Here is a 22,115-nt window from a genome sequence, read left to right on the forward strand (position 1 = left end):
AATAATTTTTAATTACACACCCCGCTCGTTGTGTGCAATAAGCTGATAATTTAGGGGCTTTGATGTGTACAAAGTGTCCGTTCGTGCAGAAGGTGCAGTTGTTGTTTGAGCATGGGCTCATTTTATGCTACACAAAGCTTACAGTAGAAATGCTGCTCAATGTGTGTGTAGTGTATGTTGTATGTTGGTTGTATGCTCTTGGGTCGGATCGGAGGGATTGGTCCCGAAACTCCTTGTCCATGGAAATCCCCAGGGTGCAATGTATTTGTATGTGCTCTTCCTCCCGTGCTTGGGCACCCAGGGCATGCGGGATTGGCTCCACCAGTTCAGGTATGAAAAAACCACAGTCCAATCTAATTAGATGGTGGAAAAATCTATATTTCGAGGCTGGCCATTTCGGCACCAATCGGGGCACTTCCCGCCCAAGTGCGGTTGAGCAACTTCCCGCCTCTCTCTCGAAATTGCTTCACAGAGCGCTTGTTGGCAGTCAAACGGATGGTACCGACCGGAGTCGACCGCTCGCTGCTTCGCTCTCCCGTGCTATCCGTGGTGTGTGTCTTTTTTTACCCACATCCACCATAAGAACTCATTTCCCATCATCCTTCGTTGTGGCACCACAATTTTTGTGATCGTTGATGCCCCCCAGGAGACACCAACAACTCAATCTCCCGCGTGTTGTTGCAGTGACAAGACTTCTTTCTGCGCGCCAACTACCCCTTTGAAATCTATATATCCAATTGCGCGACTAACTAGTTCCGGGTCTTTAGCTAAAAATCTTGGAGGCTACCGTAGCCCACTAAATATCGTTTAAATATAATTAAAATTATTTTTTTCTTGCAAAAGTGTATCCCTTACAAGGATTGTGCTTGAGACTACACCGAGCTTGGGACATTATTTACATATATAATCAACATTATATGTAGCACGAGTGAAGTGTTAATTAATAACTTGTATGCCTTGAGCAAATTAATGGATTAGTTGCTATCAAGTTAAAGACATATTTCACGCAGAATTAGTAATTGAGTGGTTAAAAAATATTTGCAATAAATTGGTCAAATATTAAGTTTAGAAAAAAAAAAGAATAAAAACAATCGTTGAGAATAAAAGGTGTTTTACCGTCGCTTGGCGCACCATAGGGGTACACCTCTTGGCTGCACAATTTTTGAGAGATTGTAGACTGAGGCAGAGGAAGTAGGTGCTGCCAGGTGCCGCGTGAATCCCATCGATATTATGCAAAGTGTGCAGCCGAAGGTCCTGGGAGATGCAATATTGTGCAAAAGGAGATAGAATGTCACCTAGAAATACATACGAGCCCCTAGTGGATTTAAAAGCACCTCGTTTAGCATTTCCGGACAAATGTCCAGATATCCAGGAGCGCATTGACAGCAAAGTAAATCACTACCGTCGTGCTGAGATGGATTTGAAGAAGGTGGATGATATGGAGAGCGACAGATCAAGCTGTAGTGGTGACAGTGAGTTGTCCGTGGGTAAGGAGATGGCATCAGAGGAGGAGAACTTACCAACACGAACAGCATTCACAACGTACCGGCATACACCACCCAAGGAGTCCTCAAGTGATACATTCAAGAGCCACATGGAGGCAACAACAGACAGACTTCCGCGTACCTTCGAGGGGATACTGGAGAAGAACAACGAACTCTCACGCTTCCACCCTGCATCGCCGGAGCTCAATAACAGCCACTCGATAAAGCGACTATTCCGCATTTGTGATAACACTAGCAATAGCAATAGCTTAGCATGCCAGAAAGGTGATTCCGCCGCCATGGATGAGGATGCTGGGTCACCAGGTGAGAAGATTGGGCGACCTGAGTCGGCTTTCAGTCCACACCTGGGTGGTAAATGGAAGTCACCGCCACCCGTGGATGATGATGGTGGTAGCACAAAGTCCCACTCACCTGGCTTCCGGCACACGGGGCATAGTGTTAAATCAATATCCCCCGGCAACACGCTGTCGCGGGACAATTCACTGTCGCCTCCGCTCAAATCCTACGGCACAATCAACAATCTCGACAACGAGACCACCCTCAAGTTCAGCATTGACAACATCCTCAAGGCGGACTTTGGGTGCCGCATCAGTGAATCCCTGGCGAGCGCTCGATCCGCCGTGTCTCGCAAACTCAGCCAGGGTATTGCATTCCCCGGCGCCAAGGAGTCCACCGCCATAGACTTGACTGCCACGGCTGAGAGAAAGTTCTCCAGCAGTGGTGGCACAACCACCTCCCAATCCACAGCCAATCTCTCCTCAGCAACAGCATCGAAATCCTCATCGGATGGACCCATGGTGTGGCCAGCATGGGTGTACTGCACCAGATACAGTGATAGACCCAGTTCAGGTGAGTTTCCTCCATCTGTGTTGTTGAACATGAATAAGAAATATCCTCCTTCACCTATAAAAAAAATCCAAACAGTGTCTGAGAGCTCAACTCTCTATGAATCATCATCGTATTTTCTTCTTTACCATCATCTTCGGCAGACGCCAAGAAATCCCCCGCGCGAGCGAGAGAGAGAGAAAGATGGTCAGGAGAAGAGAAGCATTCCAAAAAAATAAATAAAACATCCTATAATGCCCATCTTAATGCTCCTGTCCTTTCGGTAATCGCTTTTGTGGACACATTCCCGAAATTAATAACCCATCCCGTCACAAATCAAACTTCCAGCCACTACTGGGTGTCTCTCACTCACCAGAAAAGGCCCATCCACTGTAAATCTATGATGTGTGTAAACATCAATGAAAAGGCATTTATATACCCTACTGCTTGTGCCTCAAGAGGTTTCTCAATCTCAACTCTTGAAGTTTTCTTTTTCTTAGAAATGTTAAGAAAAGCATGCATATGAGAAAAATAAATTTTGGAGAAGGATCGTTGATAATAAAATTCGTTAAAAATTCAATATAAAATTCACAGTAGACTCCTGCATTATAGCCTTAATGCATAAGGTCAAAAGGGTCTTACTACGAATCTTCTCTTTTTTTGTCTACTTAAAAGAATATTCTTGCTTAGATTAAATGTCTTTTTGCAAGATAAATAAGCATGTATTTTCTTAAAATTCTTCGACGCATGCTAGAACCCTGGCTAGAGCTTAGCCTGACTCAAGCAAAGTTGTCTAAATCTTTTCATTTATATATTTTTTTCTTTTAAAAGATTTTCTCATTTTGGATTTTCTTCCAATAAAATAAATTTTCTTTTAACACATTTTACTCACATCTGATAAACCTCTTTGGGATCACCGGCAGAGGTTTCAGTGTGGAAGAAGCGCCTCAACAAGAGATGAATATAAAAAAAAGACTCACAGGCTATCCAACGCAAAGATTCTCAATCCACTTTCGGTCACTTCATTCACGTTCAGAGGGAACCACACACGGAGCGATCTACAAAACTTTCGATTTTTCTCCAAAAATTTTGAGAATCCCTCCTTGGGAGAGAGCCAAGAATGGTTAGTTGGTTATAAAGAAAAAAGAAGCCCACGTCCGACAAATCAATAAAAGAGATGTTCAGTTTGGGAAAAACACACAATCTCAGTTTCTTTCCAACTCGTTGGGAGCTCCTTCTGTTCCTTTCTTTTTTTATTAACGTATTATTTGAGAACGCCACACATGTGTAATATGCTTTTCATGGAGAGATGCCCTCGGTTGTCCGGGAGAAAAAAAGGCAGAATGTTTACAGAAGAGCTGGAAAGGAGGGAAAAAATGAGAAGAAAAAATAAATAAAGAGTTTAGCGCCAGGTACATTCAATATATCAGTCATATGGACGAATATCACACAGTTTGAGGTCAAATACCTCCCAGTATGAATCTTGTTGCTTTTTTTTCTTAAACTATATAATATATTATATTTCTTCATTAACATAACGAATATGGGGGATTTATTTTGGACACCTGAGAAAGGTGCTCTGTTGAAAATTTATTAAATCAAGAAGAAATTTTTGCAAATTAACCCCAAAAGCCAATTTTTCGCACACTCAATTTTCCATTGATTTTCTTACACAATGAAAATCTATTAAATAGCCATTTGTGCAGATAAATTATATGCGGACGCTCATTAAACACCTCAAGAGCAAATTTTCGCTCACAGATACTTGAGAGTTTTTATTGCTGTTCTCTTATACCTATACGAAGTAGGAACCTACTATATAAATTGGTATGATCACACTTTCAATTATAAGGCAAAAATTAGGGAAGGTGGGGACTTAATAGGGAATACCGGATTGAATGAGAGTTATTAAAAATAATAACAATGTAATATACTACATACGTTTTTTTTTATATGGAAGAGTGTGGAGGTGAGCAGTGCGAAGAAGTTGGAAGAAGAAGTGGCTTGAAGAAAAGACATCCTTAACTGTAAAAACCCATCAAGAAATCCCATACACACATCCAGTGGAGAACGCACACACACCGTCCAAATCCGCGCTCGCAAGCGTACAGTGAGAGACGAAAAATCGCGGAGAAACATAAAATACGAAAACATTAATTTACATGTTACGTATTTATGTTTTACGCTGCAGTTTTATGGGACTCCACTGTATTTCTCTCTCTCGTTGTACTCTTCTATCGAGCTGGGTGGTCTAAATATTAGATGATGTGTGGTCTTTATTAATAACTCGCCTAAACTGCATATAAAAGAAATACATGACACCAATTGGTATTCAAATAATTCTTTTTTTCTTCTTCTTTCCTCAATTTATCTCTTAATTTTTTTATATTCTCTCCCTCGCGTATTTTATTCAATCAACTTCTTTTTTTGTTATCCACACTGCCGTCCAAATTGAGATAAATATCATTTCGCGCATTAAATTAATTTCCACATATCAAAATAATCTTCCATGGCGATATTACATTTCAATTAAATCAGAAAAATTATATCATCTCTCTGTGATTTTTTTTTTCACAGAGAGATGATATAGCCCAAGTTGTTGAGCGCCTCCAAATTCCCCCATATTAGTAGTCATCTCTCTGTGATTTTTCTGGTAATTGTCCGAGGTTGATGAGCAAGAAAAAAAAATGTAAGAAAGAGATCACGTGGAGGAAGAGGAGAGAACGAGACTAGTAGGTTGAATTTACAATATTATTTATTATGATGTTTAACTTTGGAAATCTTTACTGTTTTGTGGCGCCTTCGTGTCTGAAATTTATTTGATATTTAGAAGATATTATTTCCTCTATTTCCATATTTTTATGATTTCTCTCAGTTGCGTGAGAAAAGATTTGTTAGAGAATCAATATGAAGAAAATTCGAAATGTAAAAGAAAAAATGCAAAAAAAAATTAAAAATCTTCACGGGCTTCACACTTTATTTGAAGAATATTTTTATTCTGAGAAAGAAAAGAAATATTAAGATCTATTCTGTAAAAAAAATCTTTAATTTTCTTTTCTTTTAATTTGGCGCTGAAGAGTTTGATGTTTTCTTTAAAAAATATTAAAAGATTAAAGATTTAAACATTTTATTTCTTATTTTAGTAGTGTTATAAAACGAAAAAAAAATATTTTGCAGAAATAATTAAAGAACTTTCTGAAATATTTCTCAAGTAGTTAATATTAAACAAAAAATTAAACGAAATTGAGAAATATTTCAAGATTTAAATAAAAAGATATATAATTCTTTCCAAGATATTTCGGAGATTGCTAACACCTTCATCAAGGCTATTATTTAAAATAAATATCTTCTGATATGATAAGTTTTTTTTTCAGTAATAAAATAGATTTTTTTTAGGAAATCAAGATCTTTAAATTTAGATTGAAGAACTCATACTATTTTGGGACAAAACATAAATAATAATGCGAGATCTCACTGTATATTATACTGTTTTTATTAAACAAGGTTCCTGACATTTTAAATGAAACAAGTACAGTCAGGTATTGATTAACGTCGCATGGGATATACTCTTTCCACTCATTATTATTAATGGGTGGAAAGAGTATATCCCATGCGACGTTAACCACTACCTGACTGTAATACAAAAAATTCGAAAGTAAAAGATTTTATTGTTTATTAAATACAAAAATTATTCATCCCAAAAAGTAGAAGTAATAAAATTGGATTAATATTTTTCCAAGGCTAACAAAAAGTATATTTTTATGCTTCTTCGGACCATTCATACAGACCTAAGAGCACGATATAGGCATTATGTACCTTTTGTGAGTTCTTCGACAATTTCATCACTTGTTGGGGTTCTTAATTGAAATTTGATTTTTATCGTGAATTTTCACGAGAAGCTGCACAACCATTTACACGGTGTGACACTCCCTTTTCCGTGTAAATATCAATTTTGTCGTGAAAAATGGTGGAAACAAGAAGGTGCTATATGGAAATTCCAAGGAAGACATGTGTTCAAAGATTTCCCTTTTTCTTGTCTGCTTGTGAAAATTCCTTCAAAAGGCGAACGATTTAGGGAGCAGCCGTGAGTGTGACGAAAACACCCACAACGTCGTATATTGAGTTTTGGGTGCAAAAAGAGCTGGAATTCCAGCTTGGTGGAGTGAATTTTGTAACACTCGCGAATGTTGAATCAAATAAATCGTTAAGAAGTTTTTGGGGGGCCTCCGCATCATTCTTCGTTCCACACAGAAAGAGTGCGAGAGAGATTTTTGAAGAAGCTTTCACGGTGTTTGTGTGAGGTCGATGTCGAATGAAAAATGGGCCTTTTTTTCTATAAATATATATGGTACAGTACATATAGCACAAGCGAAAGCAGAATTAGTTTTCTTTTCGTTCATCGAACAACTTCCAAAAGTTGTTAATCGACATTTTCAATTGTCACGTAAGCATTATGAGAAAATCTTTTGGAAATAGTTCGATTTTTCTTTCTAACTTCTTCTGCTCATTGAAAAGAAAAAAATACCCCATTCCACCCATTAGCTTGGCGAAATGGAAATTGTTTCTCACTTTAATTGGATTGAAGGATTTCTTTTTTTTTTTGTGAAGAGTCATCCACCCACTAAAAGCCATTAACAATGGTACACAAAATGCATTCAAACTGCGTGTGAGGTTGTGAAAAGAAAATTCCGAGTTGTGCATTTTGGGACGATATTAGTTTTTATTCTATTCCCCAAAACGATTCTCCAACGGATGGCAGATGGAATTGGGAATTTGTGAATGGTTTTCACAGAAGTTTTTGGGGTGCAATTTAATTAAATTAAAATCATGGCAGAAAAACGAAGAGAGAGGAAGAATAATGTCATTCCCTTTCAACTTCGCGGAGACCACACACGACGATCTCGCGCGTTCTTTTAGCTAATTCGTACCATTTAAATAATCGTGAAAATTATCTCAAACGGGAGAAATTGAAAAGGCATTAATAAAGTCTTTCTCCGTCTCTTTTTTGTATACATTTTATCGGATAATATAACGGATATATGTAACTTTTTTCGCGGAAAAGACTCAAATAAGGAATTTCTTTGCCTTGAAATTCTTCCATTTTCCCGCCACTCAAAATTTCATAATTAACTGTTCTTCTTTCCTCATCTCTCACACATTTACTATATAATAGTATGAGATTTAAATTAATTATAATGTCTTTTATAGCTTATTCTCATCTCTGGGGCAAAAGAATTGTATATAGCTGTGGGATGTTGAAGGTATGAATCCGCACATATGAGCTCTATAAAATCCCAACAAAAAAGACAAATGGTTAGACTCTAAAGAAAAACGAAGCCAGATGATTCCCACAAAGAGTGCACGATTAAAATCCCCCCAAAAAAAGCATCAATATCAGAAAGATGTATTCTTTTTGTACAATTTTGGGCGCCACTGTTAATTTATATGCGAGCTGTGTTATATATGCAAAAATGGGAGCCCCTGTGTGATTTAAATCCGTCACTGCTTCGCGATTTAAGATCATCTTCGTGGTGTTCTTTTATTTTAGCAAAAAAAAACCGGGAAGGGAGCATCACTCACATGTTTGGCACTTTTTCGAATAAGCCACACACGTCAAGAAAAAGAAATCCAAAGCAGACACTTTGGGCCACCTTTTTGCAAAGCAAAAAGGAAAAATTGATTGGGGCTTAAACCAACAACACTGCGCGCTTCTCGTTTGATTCCACATTCTTAATGGGGGGAATTAGTGGTGGATGAGACAGAAATTATTTCACATTTATCTTATACTGATTCACATGTTTTTCCGAGTAAATTATGAGGAGGGTGCGATAAAAAAAAATATTTTGCAATCTCACTCTTGAGTAGGTTAACATTTTCGAAATGAGAGGTTTCCTCGAACATAGCCGAATAAACTCCTTTGAACCATCAAGGAGTGATTAATAGATCAGAAAGTCTCCTAATTATATTTGATTTGGATTTATGGAATAAATCTTTGTTTTTTTGCTATTTTATTAATTTAATTAAATGAAACATTTGACCATGATTTTGACAGTTGACAGCCCCTTTGTTGAATGCCTCAACCCGTGTTAAAACAAAAATCTTAATTGAATTCCATCTCCAAATCGATTCTGACGAGAATTGATTGCAATTCAATTGATATGGAAAGTCACGAGCTCATTTAAATGTGAACCATATTAAAAGGCTTTTACTTGGGGGTTTTTATCACCTCATTACGGCTCGCTGTTTGATGTCCAATTGTTTCGTTCTCCTCGAGAAAAAAAAGGAAGGAGAAAAGTTGCTCAATAAAAATGTACATATTTTTTTTAATCTCCACCCGAATTGCATATTTAATTTCTTTGCCATTTTTGTTAAATTTATCTTGATATTTAATATAGTTAATGATTAAAAGACGTGAGCGTGCGAGAGGGATAGGAGATCAGGTATTGAAGACAAAAAAATCATTGGCATTGATTTTAATTAAATATTTATTTATATGGAATGAATAATAATTGTTAATCATTAATCTGTGTATGAAAACTTTTATTTTTCTTAATGGACATTTTTTATTTTAACACTTTGTCTTCTTTCAATTAGTCACAGTGGTGACAGAATTATCCAATTGTAATTGAATTTATAGCATTGAAACGAAAAATATTATCACGCGGGGAGTTTCTTTGAATTGTAGTGTAATAAAAGAGGCCGCCATGGAGAATTTCCCGCAGAAGAATAATTTTTATTTATTTGAAATGTAACGGACACTGCGCAGAGTTTTGCACGCAAGAGTAAGGTAAAATTTAATTGCACGATTATCTCGATTATCTCTGCAACTATTCTATATATTTTCATAATTTCCTTGTACAAAACTTGCTTTAGCTCTTGTTAAAAGGTGCTTGAGAAGATTTAATTAAAAGTGAATGAAAAATGGGAGATTGCACTTTCTTAATCCACCCTCTCGTCACATTTGCTCAAAAGCTTCCATTGTGGTGATGTAATCGAAGTTTTTTTCTTAATCTTTGATCTCATTGAGGATCTTCTCTATTTTGAACTAATTACTACAAAAGATCGTATCTAGAAGGAAGAAATCCCAAACCTCTTTTCTAATAGGTTTTAAAACTGAAATTTTGTAGCATCAGGAAAGAAAAAAAATGGTATAATGCACAAGTAGTGATGAGTTAGGAGGTAAATTAGAGAAAATATGCTAAACATTCTTGTATTTAACAAGCAATCTCTCCCTCTTTGGATGTGTTAACTGCTTATTATGTTGGCACAGTGAACAACACGATGATCGTATTTGCTCTCTTGATTACTTATGGTAATTGTATGTGAAACCTCTTCACTTGATTTCAAGTGATTCACGACACTCTTCAACACTCGTTGATTCCTTTTCAAGACAATTCAGCTTTAGCCTTCAATTGATGCTAAAAATATTTCTCATTCCTTCACACATTCCATCGGCTTTTCTCTTCTCTATCTCACATTATTAATTTTTTTTATGTTTTCTTCCCTTCTAAATGAAATTCTCATAGAGAAAAAAATGTCTTATTTAATTGTTTTAGGAATAGAATAAAAAAAAATCTTTCATCATTCCAAGTTGAGTCATTAAAGGATCGCGTATGCACAAGGATTTCCTTAAAAATTTAAAACAAACAGAAGATGTTAATAAAATATTTTAAATTTGAATTGAATGAATGATTAAATATGTTCGTCTTCCGGATATGAAAACTATCAAGTCTTATAATAAAATAAGTAATAAAACTATCTGTTTTAAAACCTACTTTTAATTGGAAAATTCATAGTTTTCACCATTAATTCATTTTAATCACGCTATTCTGGAGTCTCTAACTTTATTGTAGGAAGAATTTAGTAAAAATATTTTGTTCTAAAATCAGATATTTTAAAAAGGTAATTTTTGAATAAAAATCATTTAGATTAATCACAATTTTTTTTTAATATAGATTATTATTTTTTGCTATATTTAACACATTCTAAGGCCCCTTTGAGGGAATATTAACAAGCCCGTATTTGCATAAAGGCCAGATCTTCACAGATCTCACCCAACTTTTACTACTTGTGACACTCACCCTCTCCCTCTATGTAGTTTACTGAGAATTCCAATTTACTTGCCAAGAATTCTAATATAGGTATGCATATCAAATCTGTAAAGTTAGCAGAACATCTTCCCCTATTTGAGTTTGTAAGTAGAAATATATTCCTAATAGAAACTATACATACATACACAGCACCCTCCTCTTCCTCTTCAGCGTAAACAGCTAATTTGCAAGTACATATAGTTGCTTTTTGGATTGAGACAAGAATCATCTTGGTGTGAATTAAATTCAATGATCCGGAGTAATTTTGTTGGGAATTCCATCCCCCATGAGCTGAAGAGAAGGGGGAGGAGGCTTCATGAAAATTTCATGGAAATTCATGGGTTTTCCACTGAATGGGGAGGGAATGGCGGAAAATAAGCCAAATGGATTATTTAATACACAAACATGCGTGAAGTAGATAAATTCTCCGATGATGTGCAATGAAATTAATTTGGCGGGCTATCAACGGCTGAACACCCTCTCACCATTTATTTACTCACCCACTCGACACACCCCAAAAGGAGGGATTCTGAGAGGGTGAAAGTTGTCAGATGGATTGTGTGAGATTAAAATTGAGCTAGTATACACCAAAAACATCGAGAGGGTTTATTTTTCACTCGTTCCCTCTAATAGCCCAAAAAAAGGGGGATGATGAAAAATATATGTATCTTACACATACGACTATTTTATCATATCACCATGTTATGCATCCCAAAAAACAGACCAAACATGAGAGTTGATTATTCAAAGTATAGATAGTACTAAAAAGTTTATTGGAGTGAGGTAGAGAAAGATTATGTTTACGCATGATTTCTCATATGGTTTGCGTTGTGTTATAGCACTGATTGTGAGATTGGGAAGCGAAGAGAAGGATTTATTGAGCTAACACGCCCATGAAACAGTTTGTGGCTGAAAAGGCGATAAATGGGTTGAATGCAGAGATTTGATAGAGAAAATCGTGAAATTCAGGCAATTATCACTCCTTCCGCAAACATACAAAACCCAAGTGTTTCCTCCGCATTTAGCACCATCGATTTCCATCCTCCTCCACCCCCAACCGATATACTATATAGCGTGTGGAATTCAATTTAGACCGCAAAGGAAGACACCGCACACAAAATGCTGTGAAACCTAATCGATATCAGCCATCGTCTTATCAAATCTTCACCACTTTAGCATACTTCTACCTAAATTTATGTCCATGCAAGGATTTCTCAAAATCCCAAGCATTATGTGTGTGTGTGTTATGTACAATTATGTATACTTCCATACACTTTTCCACTATTACCTACATATTTATCGTAACACACAAAGCTCTCAAAAGAAATTGAAATAAACCATATAGAGCTTACGGTAGTAAATTTTTTCTAACAACTCAAGCTTTAGTGATTTAATCTGTGAATAATTGAAGAGAATTGAGAGAAAATTCAGCGCAATAATTCAATTAATAATAGTGTTGAATTTTACCTTAAAGTATCTAACTAAAATTAACACTCAATAATCACCGGACACTGCCTAATCGGGCGTTAATCTCATTTTGAATTTTATTCATTTGAATATTTGTAACTACCTTCTATTGCTCTAGAACTTTTTGAGAGTTATTCTGTTTGAGATTAAACTCAAGAAAATTGTGCAAAGAAAATCAAATAAATCAATTTGTTTTGTGTTATGGAATTAAAAGCAAAAATTCTAATTAAATTATTAATTTAGTCATGGACGAATAGTTTAGTCATTTTTCAGCTGGAATACACGAAAGAAGCTCTCAAGAAATCATAGAAAAAAAATAGAACTTTGTCTTTTTCAGGCAAATTCTTTACTTCAAATTCTAAACGCAAAAAGCTATTTTGCGTGAAGAAACTTCGCAAAAAAAACGCATAAATAATGCAAAACATTACAAAACAGACGTTAGATTTATTTTTAAAACCAATTTTAAATGCTTTTTCATGTTGATTTTTCAACTGAAGCAAATTTACAAATGTGGCAATTGCACGATGTTTTTGCAGGCAACAAATGTTTTTCATTCTCATTAATATGCTGAGATTTTCTTCTATGGCCAGTTGCCTAAAGAGGCTGTCGGGCAGTAGTTTCTTCTTTTTTTCTTAATAGATAAAATGCAAAATTAGCAAGAAAATTGCCCACATTTGATACCCAGATGTTGTCGCTTCTTTTTTGATGTTGAAGGAAAAAAAAGCTCTACTCGCGATGGACAAAACGTCCTTATTAGAATGATGATTGGGTCTAATTTTCATGTTACAATGAGCCTTGATAGAGTATGATGGGGGATGAGAGTGCCCCCGTGAACATATGTTTCATATGAAAGGTGCACATATTTTTCACGAGATGGAGAAAAAAAAACAAGAAGAAAATTACACTTTTAACCGACAATTAGTGGTTTGAAGACAAATTTGTAATGATATATTTTTGGGAAAATGGAAGAAAAGGAAAAGAAACTCGGTCGTTTTCACCACAGATATGCCAAAAAGAACATTTTCGAAATAGACCTTGTCTGAATTTTCATTTGTATGCACCACAGACTCACCCAATGCAAGAAGATGTTCCATCTGCACGGCCATAGAAAGTCTAAAATATATAGCAGCCAGAGACAAGATAAATTATGTACCAGGACATTTAGACAGTTTCTAATTATTTCAGAGTGATTTGATTTTCGACAATATAATTAATTAATTTATTGCAGCATAAATTACACTTCAATCAATTCCACTACTCCCAAGAGCCATTCATTTTCATCCCACTTGCTTTTCAGAAATTTTTGTACTGTCATTCCCGGCACTGAATTGGGGAAAAGTTTAACATTATTGATGCAACTATGAGTGGTTCATGCCACTCTGTGCATTTTGGGACGAAGGGAAAGTCATTTTACTCCATTTTATCCAATGAACGTCCATGACAAAAAAGCAGGGCCATTTATTATTGAGAGGACAGAACAAAAAAAACAGAGATATGTACAATATAATGAAATATCTAATAAATGTAATTCAACTGCGGTTTCCATTCTCTCTCCCCAAATAGCATTCTAACGAGATTGTCGTCATGTGGTGTGGCAGTGTACGCGGAGAGACAGAGAGTCTCATGTTAGTCCGGAAAAACCCTTTTCAAATTCAGCCCAAAATTTATTAGTGTTTGTGTCACACCAGAAAAAAACAGACTCGAAAATGATTATATTCAATTGGGCTGAAAAAGAAGAGCGGGAGAAAGGGGATAAAATTAAATTGAAACTAATTTAATTTTGAAGTGGAATTTTTGACAGTGGTGGTCATAGAAATATGTGGTCTACAAATTAATTGGAACCATTGAACAGTTAAAATTCTTCAACGTATAGTTGTTTGACGATTTTCTTCTTTAAATTCTTTATTTATTCATTTTAAAATTGAAGTGAAAATCATTGAAAATGAGATGATTTTGGCTTTTAATTTTTTTCACGTTGAAAATCCAGCATTATTAGAAAATAAGAGAAAAGGTGAGATTTTTCTCTAAAAAAAATCTCTTTATGTGCATTTTTTATGCTATTATTTTTCTCATAATTGTATGTATTAGGCATAAATTTTATTCATAAAAAATCACATTCAAATTTGGTTGAGCTGCGATCAAATTGAAATGTATTTAAGAAATAAAAAAAAAACTTCAAAACTAAAGGGCACCTGAGAGAGGAAAACATACAAAAAAATTGTAAATTGCCAGACAATAATGGCAATTAATAATAAAATACAACGAAAGCCACAATAATATCTCATTGAGGCCACAAAATATGCCCGCGGGCTACACATTGATGCCCACTGCTAATAGAGTTTGCATTTATTGTGTCTACACACATCAAATCAATCCAGCAGTCTTATACTCCATTCACATGTCCATTGTACAAAACTTTATTATCATTTCACTTTGCTGAAATGCTATAACATATAAAATGTAATTTCGAAATTAATTTAAATTGATTTCTCTCTCTCCCTCCTTGTCTTTCTCTCTCTCTTGTCTCTCTGAAAATTATCACAATATCTTCTGTGAAAGATAATTAATTAAGATATAAAATTATTTATGTGCCCAATATAAATCTCGGGATATTTTAATGGAAATTTAACATTTTTTTCTCTTTCCTTTTTTTTCTTTTAGGACGAAGTAAGTAATCTACACAAGAATATTATTACTTTTAATGCTGCTACAGTAATAATAATCATCATGATGAACCAACCTCCTTCATTTAATCTTTGAGAGTAAGAACAAGCCTGTTTATACTAAATACTTCTTCTCTGCATTATATTGTATTATATATAGTTAATCGAAGACCCATCAAATGGACTTAATTGGACTTTCACGTGAACTTTTGTAAGATGGTGCTTTTAGGGCATCAGAAAGCAACAGAAGCCACCGCGCGGTTCACGCGCTGGCTAACCGACGGGAAATTGATGAGAGAAATGAAATGAAGAAAATGAGTTTTAAGTCACTTCCCTGAAAATTTATATATAAATTTTTAAAAGGAAATCAATAATAGTGACAACCATTTGTAATGAAGAAATGCCACAATTTGATTTTATTTATAAAACCACAACAAACACAGACCTTATGCACCGCTGAACTTTGATAAACTTGCAAATCTCTTTCTTTCTTATGCAATCGCCCAAAAGTGCCAACAAATCCCACGGAAGTTAGAAATATTTAGTTGGTGAAAAAAAAAGTCAAACAGTTTAACTAACTCATATAGCATAAGATTAAAGCATCATCCTGTTTGACTTGCCGTCTTGTTGTGTTTTTTTTTCTCTCTCCTCTTGTCCCACTAATTGATGAAATAATTAAAATGCCAGAGAGATAAGTTTTTGAATGGGTGAGGAATCTGTGCTATTGCGACATAAAAGAGACATTTAACTAATTCTCAGTGTTGTTTCTATGATTTCAAATCGATCCACTTTGCATAATAATTGGATAGCTTTGAACAAAAACAACAAAAAATAATTTAATAAGAACATCTCCATAAATTTTATACCTTGTTCATCACAATTCAATTAAAATCATTCACAAAACACCGCTCTCTGAAGTCATCAAGCTTGTCGTCATATCCATGAGCCAATCTATTTGACGATACCGATGACAACAACGACAAAAAAAACTAAATAAAAGAATCACTCCCAAAGAAAAATGAGAATTAACTAAAACTAAATATTTGTATCGTCTCAATTGTGAATGAGATCGTCCATCCATTGAGACAGCAAATGATTGTCCCATTGTTTTCACTCAAAATTAATGTGATGCATTAAATTTCACTGCGTCGGATGAATTGTCTCCTCAATGATTGTCTCCAGGAAGACAAAAAAAATGTGATGCATTAACATGAAGATGAGCTGGAAAAAAGTGCCCTAAAAATTGGACTGTCTTGTGGAATTCTTGATCTTATCTCAAAAACGATTTTTAACATAACACAGAATGTGCACACACACAAGGTCTACATGGGACATCTATTTTGAATGTAATTATACCTTCCCCATGAAAGCAAAAATTTTCTATTTTATTTAAAATCTATACCTCATGATTGGGAACTGAAGGAGTTTATGCATTTTAGTACTGCATATTAATGGAAAATTTGCTTTTGTTCGCTAAGAATATTTTCAAAGACTAATCGAGTTAATATTATTACAAATTTTTAAATATTTATTTTTTTTAAATTGAATTGATAAATTCAAAACGGAAATAAAATTGTTGAACAGAATTTAACAAAAGACAATTTTCTTACTTCTTAATTTATTGATATACTAGTTTGTGCGTTTAGGGAAACAATTCGAAATTTTTCTTTTATCAGGAAAATATTTAAAAGAATAAAAATGCGTTTTTATTCCTAGATTAATATCATGTTTAAGCTCTTCCGAATATTTATAATCTTCAATCGAATAAACGCGTATTTTAAAGTGAATTTAACTTTTATATTTTTTTAATATTTCAAAAGCACAACTTTATCGAATTAAAAACATAACAATGTCACATAAAAAAAATTAAAAATTTATTATCCTTAAAGAACCGAATAAATCTGAAGATAACGAATATGTAAAGTTAAAGTAACAAAAAAAAACGAATAATTTTTCATTTCATCAACGTTTTTGTGTAAATGTCGTAAAAATGTGGGAAAAATTAACAAAATACCTACTGAAAATCATCCTAAAAATCTCACAATTTTCTGAATAAAAATAATTAATATCAGGCACAAAAACTATTCCGAATAATTATACATTTTTGAGTATTTTTGAAGTGTTCACATGGCAATTTCTTTAATCTAATCTTCGAATTTATTTATCAAATGTTTTATTTTATTTAGTTCACAGCTGTAATAATATTTTACACCACATAAATTCCTTTCTCACTGTGTTTGCTGAAAGATACCCGTGAGACTTACAGAGAAAGAGAATTATAAAAAAAAACTATACCAATTTATTTATCAGTTGAAAAGCAAAAATTATGGTCTCAAAATATATAATAGTCTATATATGTATGTATATAAGTATAGTAGAAGGAATGCAAACAAATCACGTGCGGTGATGCAATTCCTCTCAGAGCTCATTCATAATTCTCTCTATAAATGCGGTGACAATAGTAGAAATAATATTCACTTCATCAATTTTATTTGATGTTTATCATGTACGATCGACACCTTTCAGCGTAACCACAAAAGGTCGCTTGTCTGGGCGCGAAAAGTCCAAGAGAAGAGGGGAAAATTATATGTATGCACATATCCCACATTTTGCGCGCTTTTTCCAATCCGATTCAATCCTATTTATATTGGAATATTTCCAAGTGGTGGTGGTGGTCAACGCATTGTTTAATGCTGTAAGGAAAAGTGTCTGAAATCGCATTAAAATATCATAATACGAAGCAATTTGTCCACATTTCTGCTGGTTCGGTATTTAAGAGGTTTTTTTTTTTGTGGGTGAAAGGTTGTCCATAAGACAAAAATTGAAAAGCAATGGGGCCAAGAACTCGCGCGCGTCTCATCTAACACTTTGAGTAATCAATCAAATTCACAAGAGCATGAGAGATTTGATTGAATCTTTTTACATATTTTGACGAAGTGATGAAAAGTCGAGGTTCTACTGTAATTCAATTAATTTGTTCAACATGCGCACACGCTCCTCTTACTGTTCCCGCCAAAATATTTTATTCTTTTCGGGGGAGAGAAAGAAAATTAAAGATGTTTTGTCCTTTTGGTAAAATACTCATCATTAAGTGGATTCTTTTGGTCTCTATTATATTGTTTAGGTAACATGTACAAGAGGCAGGATATTTAGACAATACACAACAAATTGATGTATGTGCAGAGATTTTCCTTTTTGTACAACATAAATATGATTGAGGCAGAAAATGGCATAAAAGCCGATGAGGGATTTTTGTATATAAAGAAAGATTGAATCACAGAAGTAACCCCCTGATGGGTTCCCCTTGTTGTTCATATTCCTACACCAAATTACAGAAGGGAAATATTGAAATGTTTTTTTTTTTGCCATTGTGGCCACACAGAAAAGCTTCTGGTGGCACACATTGGGCGGCGAGAGTTGAACAGGCGGGGCTCGAGCTAATAGCAAAAATTAACAATATCATGTGCCCATTTTGACGGCAATATGGGAAGGCGCATAGAAAGATGAATTGCAACAAGAACCTTTTTGTGCAATAGACAAATACTAAATTCAATTTCTCATCCATTTCAAGGCAAGATATTTCTTCTATTTATCCTCCCGTGTGGTGTGAATTAGCAGATGTTCGTGTCACGTTGCTCCTATACCTTCTTCCTTCATTTCCCCTACAAACCCCTGGCATAGACCGTCTCAATGCAATTGAAAGAAATTCTTCCCAATAATGTTCCTTTTCATTCAATCTCAACTACTGGAAAAATATATTTTGCAACTCATCCCACGATTACGAAATATGCGTTATTGAATTTATTATATTCTTAACTCTTTAACACAAAAAAAATTGAAGAATTTTTCCTTCAGAAAGACATTATAAATTTTTTTGTATTGGTTTGGAAAGGTGGCTGTTAATTTTAAGGCCCTAATCTGTATTCATTCAAAGATCAAGTCACAAAAATTAATTAGATAAAGAGGATAAAGATGATCATGAAATAATTAAAGACTTTTGAAAATAAAATTTGATTTAGAAAATATTTGCTTAACACTTGGAGGACAAAACTGGTAAACGCTGCCAATCTGACTTTGTTAAACCGACATAGATTAAAATCTACCTAACTTATTTTGATAAAGTCTACATCTATGTGTAGTCAACTTATAAATACTAGAAGTTCGTCAAAAGAAAATCTGGAAAAACGTTTTCTTAAAGGGTTAATTGATGAATTTTAATGCAACGCCTAAAAATGAATAAACTCCTATTGAATTGCATGAAGAAATTCTCTTAGAAATTAAGGATTTTTTTCTCTAAATTAGGAATAATGGGAATAATAATTAAATTATATTCCACTAATATCTCTATGTAAGTGAGTGACTGGGGAAGCTTTAAAAAAATTTTCTTTATTCTAAAATTGAGATCGCGTGCTCCGAACGCTGCAAAAAATTAAGCTTAATTAAAATGAAGGAAACATCCTTTTACAGGTCCTCGAACGCGTCGCCAGAAGAAAACTCCGTCGGAGAAAGGAACCCCAACGCCGGAGGAGAAGCGACCCCGAACTGCATTCAGTGGCTCCCAATTGGCTAGGCTGAAGGTACGTCTGGGTTTTTTTTTCCTTTTCTTCTTTTAATTTTATTGCTCCTGTGGCACATAAAAATTTTCTTCTCGGAAGTTCTTTTTGCCATTTTTTTGTCAGAAATTATCCCGCCGCCATGTCTAATGATGATAATTGCATTGCAGCATGAATTCAGTGAAAATCGCTACCTCACAGAGAAGCGGCGACAGCAGCTGAGTGCGGAATTGGGGTTGAATGAGGCACAAATAAAGATATGGTTCCAGAATAAGAGGGCAAAAATTAAGAAGGCGTCCGGCCAGAAGAATCCCCTGGCGCTCCAGCTCATGGCCCAAGGGCTCTACAATCACTCCACAATCGCACTCACGCGTGAGGAGGAAGAGCTGCAGGAGTTGCACGCACAAGCAAAAGTCTGAGGCACCACCATGGGTTGAAAAGAAAAAAGTTCCAGATTTCCTGGAATTTGTGGTAAACTCTTCTGGGGTGTCGAGTCGAAAATAATATTTAAAAAAAAAGAGAAAATAAACAGAAAATGAAAAAATAGCAATTGATGAAAATATAAAATTTACCATTTTACCATTTAAAAAAAATCTCTATAGAGTGAAAATCTTAAATTAAATGAAGAAAAAGAAATGATATATTGAACAGTGCCATTGCTAAACTATATCGGTTTAAACGTGAAATATTAAATGAGAAAATAAAACGTTTTAAGTAGAGAATGTGAGATTTAGGTGAAATAAAAAGTGGAGAATGATAGCAATTTTGTGAATAAAGAGTTAAATATTCCTGTAAATATAGATTTCATTTTATATTAAAAAGAAAGAAATATTAGAGATTGTACTTAATAAATTAAATGATTGATTCTACATTAGAGATTTTTTTCTATTTTATTTTCATCCCCTTCAGAAGCTACCTTAAAACTCATAAAAAATAATTTCTTAAAAAATTATTTCTATATTGAATTACCTCAATCAACAACAACAAAATCATTGATGAAGAACAATAAAGTTTAGAAGAAATTTCTGTATAAATTATTGTCTAAATTTTGAGTATAAAAATAATCTCTTAATATAATAAAAAAATGTGTATAAAAAAATTATAAAGAATTGTATGAAGAAAAATTCCCAATAGTGAGAAAATGAGAGGAAAAAAAATGAGAGAGAAAATACATTTAATTTTATTAATGAATTCCAAGAATCACGTTGTATTTCTCATTTGCGGAAAACTTCTTCACTTCGCATGCGATCTAATAAATGAAAAATCCATTCTAATTGACATCTTGACAGCACCAGCAGCGAAAATCACAAAATGGGAAATTGACTGTAAAGGTAAATATTTACATTTGAGAACTCTTAATTGTTATTAGAGCCGGAATTAGACATTAATCCATTTGACGATTATCTCATGAGATAATCCATTAAAAAGAAACTTTCAATATTACTTTGAGTAAACAATATTATTTCCCACTGCCTTATGGCATTTGTGAGCCACAGAGTTGTTTTATGGCTTGATCACTCTCTCGAGAGAAAATAGTTTAAAGATCGTTTATTTTGAATTATATTTGAGCCGTGTAATTTATTCTCTTTCATTTTTTTTTATAAATGCTTTCGCTTTATAAAAGTAAATCTACTGCGAAAAAAATTAATGGATTTAAATTCTGATATTAAATTTAATGTTGTGACGTCCTATTTTATCATTGATTTTATTATACTTTCTTAAAGTTTTCTTTACAGTGTGTAAGATCTAATCAGTTTTCTCAGACACTTTAACTGCAATACCTCTAATCAATGCAAAATATCTTCAAATGCAATTTTGTTGTTAAATAAATTAATACAATATTTGAGATAAAATTGCTTAACAAGTCGCTAAAATCTTATTTTAAAAAATAATTATTCTTCTAGTGAAAGGTACCGTAGACTGGGGTAAGTTATGATGAAATTTCATTCAGAAGTTTAATATAAAGGTATGATAACAATATCTATTCCTCAAGTTAGATAGAAGATTGGATCTTAAGAGACATCGAAGTGTCGCTGACTTGTAAAAAGCCATTTCCTTTGATTGCAACTTTAATTCAAAATTTTCGATTTTGCAGATTTATTTTGAAAAACTTAGAAAAGTCAAAAAATTTTCCATTCAACATAAAATATTAAAGACTAAATTGTTTTAACCCTTTCATGTCATATTTTCTCGAATTTATGATGATTTAAAAAAAAAAAATTTCCAAGATGAAATTGTTTTAACTGACCTGAGAGAATCTATACTCTACAGCATAAATATCATGATGCAATGCCCGAATGTTTCATGAGATAACGAAGGATTAATCCTCCCCAAAAAGTTTTTCTTGGCGGCATTTTGTGGAATTTTAATTTAATGGTAAGGATCCAATTTTAATCCATCTCCGAGAGACACAAGCTTTCGCAAAATTTCATGTAATACACGTTAATGTACCAGAGAGCCAAAAGGAGCAAATAATAGTACATAATTGAATGTCTTTAAACATTTATCCCACTGTTTGTCAAACTGAGCTCTATCTACTTTCGCTACATACTTTTGCCCTGATGTTGAACGTCAATTTCATTGGGAGATCCTTGTTAAGAAATTAGTTTTGTATAAGGAAAAAGCCAAAGAGAATGGATTGGCATTGATTTAGTCGATGAATGACGGTTATTGTCAATTATTTCACTATTAAATGCGAAAAACCCGCGCAACAATAAATGGGAGCTTGTGTGCGATTTTCAGTATCAAATGAATGACTAAATTCAACATCACGAGCATTGCAAATAATTAGAGGTAGCTTGACAGGACTACGCAAAATAGACATTAATTTTGTCTTATTTTTCTTCCATAATTAACTCTATTCTAATATTTAACTCGTATTTGGAATTTTTTTTTTAAATAATTTTTATTCTGAAGTATAGGACTTAATGATCACGAAAGGGTTAATCAAACCCTGTGAGATTTTTCAGAAGAATTCAAAATTGAATTAAATTTTCCAAATAAAATTAATTC

At 33.9% G+C, this 22,115-nt stretch overlaps 1 protein-coding gene across 1 annotated transcript; it reads left to right on the forward strand.

The window, feature by feature from the left end:
* Positions 1-513: 513 nt before the first annotated feature.
* On the forward strand, positions 514-20,303 carry LOC129793138 (homeobox protein invected). The gene is made up of 5 exons (XM_055832809.1): positions 514-549; positions 844-2,354; positions 14,549-14,554; positions 19,018-19,127; positions 19,274-20,303. Exons 2-5 carry the CDS (start codon positions 1,262-1,264, stop codon positions 19,520-19,522), a joined length of 1,458 nt encoding a protein of 485 aa, XP_055688784.1. The 5' UTR covers positions 514-549; positions 844-1,261; the 3' UTR covers positions 19,523-20,303.
* Positions 20,304-22,115: the final 1,812 nt, after the last annotated feature.

The sequence above is a fragment of the Lutzomyia longipalpis genome, chromosome 3 (genome assembly GCF_024334085.1).
Source record: "Lutzomyia longipalpis isolate SR_M1_2022 chromosome 3, ASM2433408v1".
Classification (NCBI taxonomy): Eukaryota; Metazoa; Arthropoda; class Insecta; order Diptera; family Psychodidae; genus Lutzomyia; species Lutzomyia longipalpis.